Source organism: Prionailurus viverrinus, chromosome A2, assembly GCF_022837055.1.
Source record: "Prionailurus viverrinus isolate Anna chromosome A2, UM_Priviv_1.0, whole genome shotgun sequence".
Classification (NCBI taxonomy): Eukaryota; Metazoa; Chordata; class Mammalia; order Carnivora; family Felidae; genus Prionailurus; species Prionailurus viverrinus.
In genome coordinates, this window is record NC_062562.1 from 164,697,216 (window position 1) to 164,710,096 (window position 12,881).

A 12,881-nucleotide genomic window follows, 5' to 3' on the forward strand; every position below is an offset into this window, starting at 1 on the left:
GGGCTCGAACTCACGGACCACGAGATCGTGACCTGGCTGAAGTCGGACGCTTAACCGACTGCGCCACCCAGGCGCCCCTAAATTCATAAACTTTTATAAAATTAACTACATTAGGGACCTCCATTAACCCTCTGGCACTCTGGATCTTTCCTGTAACTATGAATGATTCCAAGAATGATCTCCAGTGCTATTCGTTTAGGCATTAAGTGAATACCGATTAAGGAATGACCACAACAGAAAAAGATCCGTGTCAGAACAGCACTATCACTCCAGTAAGGAAAGATGAACAACATTAGTAAGTAAATACACACTATGCTAGATGGTGATAAGTGGAAAGGAGAAAACAATAGAGCAGGGAAGCTATCTGAGGACAAGACCCTTGAAACTTTCAATAGGGAGCTCGGCAAGGACCTCGTTGATAAGGCAACACTTGAGTAAATTACTCAAGGACATGAAGGAGCAAGCCATGCATGTATCTAAGAATATTCAACAGAGAGGGAACCAAAACTGCCAAGGTCCCATGGGAACATATGTCTGGTGCATCTGAGGCAGGGAGACAGCCAGCATGGGTGAAGGAAGCAAATGAGGTGAAGAATCACAGTGAGGCAATGGTATCTATCGTAGAAGGACTTAGGGGGGTTGGTGAAGGTCATGGACAGTTCTGTCAGGTAGTGAGCACTGGCCTTTTGTTTCCCCCCTCTGAGTGAAACGGGAAGTCAGTCAAGTCTGGCAGGCAGAGGATTGATATGACCTGACTTACGCTATTCATTCATTCATTCATTCATTCATTCACACTATGCTATCAGTATGGACTCGTGTACTTATTCCATTCTGTGAATGAAAACACAACACCATATTTTTTGTCGTGGCTCAAATTGGTCTAGGTCTTGGAGCCCCCTCAGGCTGGCGCCTGTGTTTTCAATAAGTCTTCACCTTGTCGAGTACTTCCTTACTTTATGGCACCTCATGTTGTATTTTCCCTCTGTACCATGAACTACTTCTCAAGGAACCTTACTTCCTTTTACTGGAAAACAGTGGTTAGAAACCACGATCTGGGGGGGCGCCTGGGGGGCTCAGTCGGTTAAACGTCCGACATCGGCTCAGGTCACAATCTCCCGGTTCGTGGGTTCCAGCCCCGCGTCGGGCTCTGTGCCGAAAGCTCAGGGCCTGGAGTCGGCTTCAGATTCCGTGTCTCCCTCTCTCGCTCTCTGCCCCTCCCCCGCACATGCTCTGTGTCTCTTTCTTTCAAAAAATAAATACACAGTTTTAAAGCAATTTTTTTAAATATAAAAAAAAAGAGGGGCGCCTGGGTGGCGCAGTTGGTTAAGCGTCCGACTTCAGCCAGGTCACGATCTCGCGGTCCGTGAGTTCGAGCCCCGCGTCGGGCTCTGGGCTGATGGCTCAGAGCCTGGAGCCTGTTTCCGATTCTGTGACTCCCTCTCTCTCTGCCCCTCCCCCGTTCATGCTCTGTCTCTCTCTGTTCCAAAAATAAATAAACGTTGAAAAAAAAAATTAAAAAATAAATAAATAAATAAATAAATAAATAAATAAATAAATAAATAAATATAAAAAAAAAGAAACCATGATCTGGGCACGAGGTGTGCTCAATTAGTAGCAGGTGTGCCCACATCCAGCGAGGCCTCTTCACAGAGGAATCACATGTGAGCACACGACCTATCCCGCGCACGCACACATCTTTTTCTTTCTGCATCCGTTTGTATAAATATTAAAAAGCCGTGAGTTTCTACCGATACTTCTGATTACATTTCAACAACACAAAATTCATCGTAGTCTTTCCTTCTTTGTAGCTCCTTTCTCCAACACCAAGAAACCTAGTTCTCATTATCAACCATGTGTTTACTCATTTGTTCACTCACAGTGTACACATAAAGTAACCCATAACCCCATGCGAAACACATGCACTCACTGGATCACAGCATGTATGCACAGCGCTTTTGCCTTCAGCCTTACAGGGATCCAGTCAAGATACTGTTTGCCAGTCACCCACATGAGCTCCTTTCTTCCCTATTCCCTGTAGTGGGAATTCTGGTATTCCTTTTTGTATTCGTCCATATCCTAGAGAGTTGTGATTGCTTATTTAGGGGGTATATGAAAGATTCCTACGACCTGAGAGGCGGAGCTATACAAAGATACACATCTGAGAGTGTCTGTCACACCTCTTCCACGCTGTATCTGTCCCATTCTTATCTCCTTTCCATCTCTTTCCCACCCACTTGCCACAGTAACCAGTCTCTTCAGTTTCTTGTTTATTCCTCCTGTATTTCTTTTCCAAAACAACTATATGCACACATATTTTCTATTTCATCCTTTCTTACATAAAAGGTTGCACATCATGAATTGGTCTTTTGGACTGTTTGTGTTTTTTTTTTTTTACACTTAAAAATACACATTGGAAACAACTTCACATCATTTCATAGAGATACTCCTCACTATTTTTACACATACCATATTTCACTGTACAAAACATACCATAGCTTATTCAACAATTATGCAAGGCCAGTTAGGTTGTTATCAATATTTTGAAAGTTAAATGATGCTGCGATTATTAAGCTTTAATAGCACAAGTATTTTGTATTACTAGAGATATATTTTCAGGATAGAATCTCTCTAGAAGGCATAGTTTGTTAGAGACATAGGTAGTTTGCTAGGTATCACCAAATTCCCCCCAGAAAATTTGTACCAATTTGCATCCCACAAATGTGTTGTTATAGTTTTGAATTTTTGTCAGTGAGATAAACTCTTCTTTCCTTAGGAACAAGCAAACAAAAAAAGTTCTAGCTAGCTGGTCTGTCCTGTGCCTTTTTGATAATGGAGAAAACCGACAAAAAAAAAAAAAAAAAAAGAAAGAAACCTGTAGAAATGGCCACAGAAGACTCACACTACCATAAGTCTGGACTTCTTTAACCTAGTGGAGATGGGAAGGCCTGACCACGTGCCACCAGTACCCCGCATCCCTCGGCTTTCACTACTCCTGCCCCATGGGCATTCCACAGCTTCAGCTACTCCATGCTAATACCTCGATAAAGACAGAAGGAATGCAGGTCTCCTGCGGCCCTTGATTCCTCTGCCAGTGGTAGGCCATAACCTTCATCTCTAAATCCATTTAAATATTTATCAGTAGGTATTTAAAACACAAAGATGATATCTTTGGTCCAAAAAGAACAGTGTGAGGCCAGCTTTCTTTCAACTACCCTCTTAGTAAACAGAGCTAGGAAACATATGTATAGACACTAACACACATATAGACACATCTGTATTTCTTTATTTGTATAAACACTAAAAACTGTGCATTTATATTGATTCTTCCGATTCCAATAGAACACCACAAAGTTCATTTTAGCCTTTGTTCATCACCTTTCCTAGAATACCTTTCACTTTCACAAAAGAATCCAAAAGTACCCCTGCAGTAGCTCATGACAGAAAGAGTGCTCACTGACCTATCACAGTCCTGATGTGGCCATCCAAGTATGTCCAGACTGCAGAATTTGCTATTATGCATTATACTGTTCACAATTTGATGACATAAGCATTTGAATGTAATGTCACATTTCCAAAACAAGCACTCTAATTTGACTAAGCTTGAGGCGAGAATTACTCATGCATGTAATTTAGGTCATTTTGATTATCTGAGTAAAGCTAATGTTATACTAATTGAATAATTACTTGAGTCTAAGTCCCTGTGTCGACAACACTTTTTAAAGTTTTACCTATACTCCATCTGCTAAAGCCCATATAATTTCTATGGTCAAAAATTCCATTTTTAACGTTCCTTTGGAAGGGCTGTTTCAGTTCTCCCAAACACAATCGTCAAAAACCAAAGGGGATTTGTAGGCAGCAAAGTACTTTCACTTCCTGGGGTTTGTGCCCTTCATAGACAGAAGGTAAATGTTACTTTTATTTCTGTACTCATTTCAAATACAGGTGAAAATCGCAGTGAAAACTTTAAAAGACAGCAGACTGTGTGTACCTATTACTTTGGGATGAACCTGAAGTGCCAACTTGCCCATAAAGAAATATCTGAATCCATTTTTATAATATCAAACAGAACTGGTCCACAGGGTGGACTAAAGACCTGTCAGATATTGTTCATTTTAAATCTTAATCAAATAGTTCTGTCTTAAAGAGTAACCACATGGATATGTAAATATAGTAATTCTCATTTTTAAAATTTTTAGTTTTTTGATTTAAATGTGAAATATTTGTTTTTAAGATTTCTATTTATTGCACAGCATAAAAAAGATATATATATTCCACTTGTTTGCAGAAACTACTCTTGGATCTAACATTAAAAACTCCTATTTTAGGGGTTTTTATATCCTACTAATCATTTAACAAATAATTCTTTCAAGTGAACCTTTATGTTGCCTGGAGTAAACGTCACAAAGCTGTGCCTTCAATACTTGTTGCTTCCACTTACCTCTGTGCTCCCTGAGACGACAGCTTTGTCCACGCTCACCGGTGACGGTTCCTCCAACTGGCGCACTCCCAGCGACCACTCCACGCAACGGTGATGGGCCCAGCAGGTGCCTGAAGCAGTTGAAGCGAACGGAAGCAAATGAAGGAACAACCATGAAGCAAAGTAACGCCAGGAAGACGGAGACCCCCAAGTCAACTCTCGAGTGCCAACACACAATGCTACCCTGCATCTGTGATAACACGAAAGCCGTCACCCCTTCTCCAATGTGTCATCTGGGAACGTGCTGGAAATGCAAACTCCCATGTCACAACTGAGACCTACGAAATCAACGACTCTTGCAGTAAGGCCCAGAAATCTACATTTTCACGAGAGCCCTGCAGGCGATTCTGACGCACCCAAGTTTGAGAATTACTGCAGGAGTCATTATTTCTTCAGCAACAAAAAATGAATTTTAGTCATTTTATTTAAATATTACTATATTTTATTTGGTATCTTTACATAAAATATAAAGGACATCACACAATACTTTATGACAGAGAGGATTAATGGCAAACAAGCTCTACTCTGCCTCATCCAACACCAAGAGCCGACATCAATCAATAAGAACAGCTCAGTCTTCGAATTCTCTATCTAACACTTGAACCACTTTCAATCAATATGCAGTTCAACTGAAATTAACTCAAAATCCCAAAAGCACCATATCAAGAGTATGGGTTACTATATGTTATAATAAGACACCCACATGGCTAAGACCTACTGTCTGTCTTTCACCCTGCATTAAAATAGACCCAGGTGGCCAAGTTCCCCAACTCCTCACAGATCCTTTTAAACTTTTCTCTGTCCTCAATTATCCTATCTCCATGGCACTGCTGTCTACATAAGAATAAATGCAAAGATTTATAAAAGCATCCGGCCCACTGCTGGCCCTGTGCAGAGGCTAAATAACTTACTTAGGTACGCACAATCAGACAATTTATTTTACCTAAGCAAGCGTACTTAAACAATGACATTATTTTTTTACAATGTGATAATCATTTCTGGATGAAAGGTATTTACTATTCAGTTGATAATTCACTAAAATTAAAATGTCTACAGAAACAAGAGGTAATCATCACTGAAGACGAGCTCATACCTGTAGGATCAAATAAGGCTTGGATATCAATGGCGTCTGGAAGGCCAACCAGACTGAGTTCATCCCATAATTTACCAGCCTGGTCATCCGAAGCAGTCTGCGTGCTCACACTTACACAAGATACTATATTCTGTAGAGGAGATCGTTCTCTGGAAAAATAAAATAAAACAAAACAGATGTGAAATTGGTAACAAGTAGATAATTATTTTGTTTATAACAACTTAAATATAACGTATTGCCATATCAATTTTAATTTATTAGACATAAACTGTCATAAAACAACTTTTAGAACACATCTGTTACTATTCATAGTGTAATATAAAACTGGGTTGCTATATTACAGCACGTAAGCCAACAACTAAAAAAGTCTCCAAATCCATAAGGAAGTGTTAAAAATTACAGTTAAAAATTTATTTTGCCATTCTATATTTTTTAAAATAACACTCTAATATTCTAATCAGGAACTAGAGTTTAGCCCATAAAATATTCCCTTTGGCCTTCCTTAAATGCTTACAAAACATAACTCAATCAGAAGTTTTAATCTGCTTTATCATGAGGACTACCACAATAGATCTGGCAGTTAATTTTATGTAAAGACAGGTTATTTCCCAGGGGAAATGAAAACCCACTACAAAGTGTGCAGGGGGAGGTAATGGGAGCAGAATGTGTCAGCTGGGGCTTTCTTACGGTCCCTCAACAAATCTCGACAGCTGGTCTGTGGCATGATGTTGCAAGTACTCTCTAGTAAGTTAAGACTTGACCTCACAAGTCAGAAGTAAAATGCAAACACAGAATAGCTACCAGTGGCTTGAGGCATAGAGAAGGTAATGTAACAGCGAAAATTACAGTACAAAAAGGAACACTAAATAAGGCATACAACACATGGGGATTTCAGACTTTCAAAGCCCTCCAACTTCAGATACTAACTGAGATCAGTAAGTAAACAATGACGACTATTTTGTTTTAACATTAAATATGGGAAATCAGATGACTGGCACTAAAACTTTCATCTTCTCCTGATATCATAGTATTTAACCTGATCATAATTCTGGATTAAATCACTATTGAATATAGATCATAACTCACTGCACTTCTGTATGCTGGATATTTATCATGATTCCTATTAAGAGAAAATCAGCACAATGACCAGGGTACTAAACTTTTTTATACCTGGAATCATTGAAAGAAAAAAAGTATTAACATATTTCAATAAGTACATTTAAATATCAAACCATATAAAAATAACCAGTATTTTTTATGTTCAGCATTAGAAATGCATAGACTCACTTTTTAAGAAAAGTTTAGCATGCTATGCTAACTTTAAATTCTCGTTTTTATAAATGCCCGCAGTATTATGAGAACAAACTCTTTCCTATAAATATAATTCATTCCTACAAATAAATTCTTTACTACTAATCATTGTTATTTTATTGGGAGGGGGAGAAAAAAAAGACCAACAGTTCATTTATAAAGACTAATACATTGTTCTAAGATATTTTCTTTGCACAAGTATTTGACAGGGGAAACGGATATAAAAACCAACGAAATGACTTAACAGTCTATTACTAACCAATTCTTAACCAGTTTAATCAAATTTCTCCTTTAGTTTTTGCAACTAGTTTGTATGTTATAGACAGTATGTTATAGACAGTAGGATGCTACTGTCTACCCTAAGGATGCCAGCGGCCCGACTTAGGCAAGAACATCAGGAGAAGTCAGCTGAAATACCCCCCAAATTTTAAGTCTACAACAAAAGGAAAGAGAAAAAGAATCCCCAGTTATATATTCTTACAATTTAGTGCCACAAGAGGGAAAAACTATTTTTAAAACCTCCTTTTCAAAAATAAAATAACAACCAAAAAAACAAGCCGTTTATCTGGTTTCTATCATCAGTAACATATTTTGTAACTATTTACAATCATCACCAAATTAAATCTGTCTACCTCTAAATGAATTCCAAATTTAATAAATGTGCTTTATTCCTAAAGTCCATTAACTGTCTTATTATCATCACTTAATAACTGGGTAAACACTAAGTGTATATAAAGACTAAACCAAGGCTATTTTTTTACATAATTATCTTAGCCCATAAAAGTTTTCACTAAAAATCAACCTAGCTTATAAAATAAGTAAGTAAACAAAGCCCAACTCTATTTCCCACGGCAAGTATTTATATACTCGCCATTATTCAAAGGCAGAACAAGACGATGTAAGATATAAGCTGATCCAGTCCATTAAATTTGCTAATTACTGACAGACATTACAAGTTTTGCTAGATTCCTGATACATTTTATTAGGATGTGAGCACTCGATTGACTACGAAAGGGAAAGCTCTTCTACAGGTTCCAGCTCTGGCCTTTCAAACAACAAGATGCTGAACATGGTACTTCTAAACCTCCTTAAGCTGTTCCACCTTAAATTTTTTTTAAAAAGACTCTCTTTCTTGTTATTGTTTCATTTCCTACTTCAGGTCTTCAAGGCATTGGCGGCAGTCCAAAAGAAAGAGCCAATCAAATAAGTACAACACAACAATGCCTGAGTACTTAAATTTGGATGAAAGCCAGATAAGCACTTGGATGATTACATCATCCCCCTCAAGGGGCAGGGCTGGTCAGCCTTCCAAGCTAAATTAATTTTTACACTTTCTCATCGACTACAGAAACTTCCACTCCCTCAACTACCAGAGCCAAGTCCACATATTAAGATGGCCTTTAAACAAAACTCGGCAATGTATTAAAAAAACTTTAACTCCAGAATTAAACATACTAGAGAAAGCTTTACATAACTATAATGTTCATAAATACAGACACACATGTATAGTTACACAAATATCTTAGTAAATTCTTACTTCATTAAAAAAAAAAAAAAAAACAGAGCTGCTTTTTTAACTTCTAACTTCAGAAAAGGCATTCTGAGCGTACAATTACTCCGAAAGCTAACCCTGTATTTTAACGGTTTATAGGACAGCTCCACGTTCTGTGAAACGTAAAATAACTCAATGACAAACTAAGAACATGGGTAGTGAAAACCACCTTGATTTGGTCATTCTGTTAGATTATATCCATACAATTAAGAGTTTAATCAGAGCAAGGAAAGAAAGACTTCACTGTTTTACTTTCTTTCTTCTTCCCATTTATAAATTCCATAAACTCCCTGTAGTTTTATGTTATGCTCTTTAAAGGCTTCTTCTAAAGGTTAACTTTTATGATCACACTGACTTTAGTACCTTAATGAAGATAAACTTTTTTTTAAATAAGAAATTTTGAGGAAAAGAGTGTGTGTTAGGACTAATGAGGCACAAAGCATCCTATGTATGTTGAAAACCATGAGAAATGATTCAGTAACAATCCCATCTACGTATTCACTGGCTGAGATGGAATAAATTACATATAGCCTTGCATTCCAACCATTTATTCAAAATTGCTTACTTTCTCTGTCCTCTTTGTTTTCGTGATGCTGAGTTTTGTATTTTGTCACAGGTTCCATTGCTGTTGTCATCAATGTCCTTCTTGTTAAAAGGCTGGCTTTTCCACGGCAAGATAAACCCAGGCGTTACTCTAAATTGTTTTAAGTCTCCTTGTCCTAAGGAACTTTTTTCACCACAGTAACAAAAAGCGCAGAGCTGTTCACTGGTAGAAATGAAAAGAAAGAGAAAGAGAAAGTAGTTTTATTCAACTATTTTTTTAAATGACAGACTGTAGATACTTCTGCTTCAAAATTAAATATTATGACTGTAGTGCATGATAAGCTTTTGAGTATGTATATGCCATAAGAACAATTAAGTTTAATAAACAATTAAACATCTGTAATTCATAACATGACTTTTTAGAGTAGTAAACATACCAAATCAAAAAGTTCTAGTTTCGGGGCACCTGGGTGGCTCAGTTGGTTAAGCATCTGACTCTTTATTTCAGCTCAGGTCAGTGATCTCACAACACTTTGTGGGTTCAAACCCCACATCGGGCTCCATGCTGACAGCATGCAGCCTGCTTGGGATTCATTCTCTCTGTCTGTCTGTCTGTCTGTCTGTCTGTGTCTCTCTCTCTCTCTCTCTCTCCCCCTCCCTCCCTCCCTCCCTCCAACTCTTCCCACTTGTGTGCGCGCTCTAAATAAATAAACTTAAAAAAACATTCTAGTTTATACTTAGAAAAACTAATTTCTTTTTAATTGATTCAAGAAAATCGAAATATTAAAAAGAATAAAGAAAGTAAAGCTAAGGTTGGGAAAGAAGGTAGGGTTTAATGGCCACTCTATTACACACTAGCTCTGTAAAATATGTGATGACAAAGTTTTATTTAACCACTTGATGGACCATTCTTTGTGCATGACATACATACAAAGCACATTTGACCAAACATGGAGACATAAAAATATAAATTTAGGTGGTCAGTAATGAGGGGTGTGTGTGAAAGAGTTAAAGAGCAGTGGAAAAGGGATAAATAGGCAGAGCATAGGAGATTTTAGGGCAATAAAACTATTTCCCATGATACACTGTAATGGCACATGCAGGACATTATGCATTTGTCAAAACTCCTAGAAGTGTAGAACACAAAGAATGAACCCTACTGTAAACTGTGGTGTTTAGTTAATAATAGCATATCAATACTAGTTTATCAGTTGTAACAAATGCGCCACAGTAATGCACGATGCTAATAATAAGGGAAACTCAGGGAGGGAGGGGAGGCTGGGAATAGAAACTCACTGTACCATCTGCTCAATTTTTTTGTAAACCTAAATTTGTTCTAAACAATACTTATCTATTAACTACAATAAAATTAAAAAGCTAAAAGGCAAAAAACAATATATGCTTACGGAATAGATGCTTATTAATAAGGAACCTTAGAAAGAACAGAATTAGAAGAATTGCTCCTTGAAAGGGGAACCCACTTACACTGTTGGTAAGAATGCAAACTGGTGCAGCCGCTCTGGAAAACAGTGTCAGGATTCCTCAAAAAGTTAAAAATAGAAGTACCCTACTATCCAGCAATCACACTACTGGATACTTACCCAAAGAACATGAAAACACTAAGTCAAAGGGGTACATGCACTTCAGTGTTTATTGCAGCATTATTGACAATAGCCAAGACATGGAAGCCACCCAAGTGTTCACCAATAGATGAATGGATAAAGAAGATGCGGTGTCTACATACAATGGAATATTGCTGAGCCCTAAGAAAGAATGAAATCTTGCCATTTGCAATAACACAAATGGAGCTAGAGTATTATGCTAAGCAAAGTCAGAGAAAGACAAATACCATGCGATTTCACTCATATATAGAATTTGTTTATTGTTGGGCTTGTGTGTTTTTTTTAAGATCACATACATCTTTGACTCTACTATGGAAAATTTTGAACAGACACTAAAGTAGAACAACAGTTAATAAATGCTCATGAACCCATCCATCAGCTTAACCTGTTAACAATATTTTGTGTTTCTCATTTTATCCATGCCCCCCTTATTTTATTTTCATTTATGCTGGAGTATTATTATGTTTTTGAAGTTTTTATTTAAATTCCAGTTAGTTAACAAACAACACAATATGGGTTTCAGGTGTAAAACTTAGTGATGCATCACTTTCCTACAACACCCTGTGCTCATCACAACAATTGCCCTCCTTAGTACCCATCACCTATTTCCCCACCTCCAACCTCCTCCCCTCCTATAACCTTCAGTCTAATCTATCAAGTTAAGGAAGTCTGTTTCTTAGCTCATGTCTCTCTCCTTTTCTTTTCCCTTTGCTCGTCTGTTGTGTTTCTTAAATTCCACATATGAGGTATGTGGAATTTAAGAAACAAAACAGATGAACATAGAAGGGGGGGGACAAACCAGAAAACATACTCTTAACTCTAGAGAACAGACTGAGAGTTATGGGGGGGGGGGGGTGGTGGTGGTAAATAGGTGAAGGGGATTAAGGATGTACTTGTCTGGATGAGCACCAGGTGATGTGTGGAAATGTTGAATCACTATACTGTACACCTGAAACTAATATTACACTGTACATTACCTGGAATTTAATTTTATTTTTATTTATTTGAGAGAGAGAGAGAGAGAGAGAGAGAGCGAGCGCACAAGCAGGGGAGGGTCAGAGAGAGAGGGAGACACAGAATTCAAAGCAGGATCTAGGCTCCGAGCTGTCAGCAAAGAGCCTGACTGGGGAGGGGGGCAGGGGGGGCTCGAACCCACAGACCACAAGATCATGACCTGAGCCTACATCAGATGCTTAGCCGACTGAACCACCCAGGCGCCCCTAGAATTTAAATAAAAACTTTTTTAAAATACCAGAAGGGGGCACCTGGGTGGCTCAGTCAGTTAAGTGATCGACTCTTGGTTTCAGCTCAGTTCATGATCTCACGGTTCATGGGTTCAAGCCCCACATCAAATACCACAGCTAGCAGCATGGAGCCTGCTTGGGATTCTCCCCCCCCCACCCCCAGGTTCCCCATTTCATCTGCCCCTCCCCCGCTTGCGCGCGCGCGCGCGCGCTCTCTCGCTCTCTCTCTCTCTCTCTCAAAATAAATAAACTTAAAAAAAAAGAATAAAGAAAATTAGTACTTCTTAGCTTTAAAAAAACATTATGGGGGGACTTGGGTGGCTCAGTGGGTTAAGCATCCGACTTTGGCTCAGGTCACGAGCTCACAGTTCTTGAGTTCAAGCCCTCTGTCGGGCTCTCTGCTGGCAGCTCAGAGCCTGGAGCCTGCTTTTCGGATTCTGTCTCCCCTCTCTCTCTGCACCTCCCCCACTTGCACTCTGTCTCTCTCTCAAAAATAAACATTAAAATAAATAAATAAATAAAAAATAAACCAACTTTAAAGAAGTACCCAAATCACTAAAGAATTAGGTGCCAAGAGATGGAAGAAGTAAGGCAGTCATCTAAACCTCTCAGAGTAATTTATTAACTCTAAAGGTGTGAAAAAGGAAATTTCTGGCTTCTGCTTTGGGTGTAGAAAGCTGCAAAAAGCACTGCTCCCACAGTCAAAGAATCATCTCACCAGGCAATCTAAAAATTCACTCTTCGTAAACACATCAGATCACAGAAGTCACCGGGCAACCAATTCACCTCCAACTGAATGAAAGGCACTTCCGAAGAGAGGTGGGACACAAGCATTCGTTTAATCTAGAGAAGAGGCCATTTCATGTCAGACAAGCAGCCTAAGAAGAACTCAGTTGAAACCTTTTAACAAACTGCTGATGTCCAAGTGTGAGACAGTGTGAGAACACAGAACACCTGTGACCCAGAGACACAGGTAAGCTGCAACCCACTCAAAGCGTCTCTCTGCCCCCCTCTCTGGGCGCTCGCGCACAATGCTTGG

At 38.7% G+C, this 12,881-nt stretch overlaps 1 protein-coding gene across 27 annotated transcripts in view; it reads right to left on the reverse strand.

The window, feature by feature from the left end:
* Positions 1 to 12,881, reverse strand: part of KMT2C (lysine methyltransferase 2C) — a 288,674-nt gene that overhangs the window by 158,748 nt on the left and 117,045 nt on the right. For all 27 annotated transcript variants that reach the window (XR_007150131.1, XR_007150130.1, XM_047848684.1 and 24 more), the window contains 3 exons: positions 8,999 to 9,199; positions 5,571 to 5,719; positions 4,439 to 4,548 (listed from right to left, as the gene is read on the reverse strand). Coding sequence is in view for 25 of the 27 variants with exons in the window: in XM_047848684.1 (XP_047704640.1) it covers positions 4,439 to 4,548; positions 5,571 to 5,719; positions 8,999 to 9,199 (460 nt within the window). In the remaining 2 variants the exon portion in view is untranslated. The remainder of the gene's footprint in view (positions 1 to 4,438; positions 4,549 to 5,570; positions 5,720 to 8,998; positions 9,200 to 12,881) is intronic.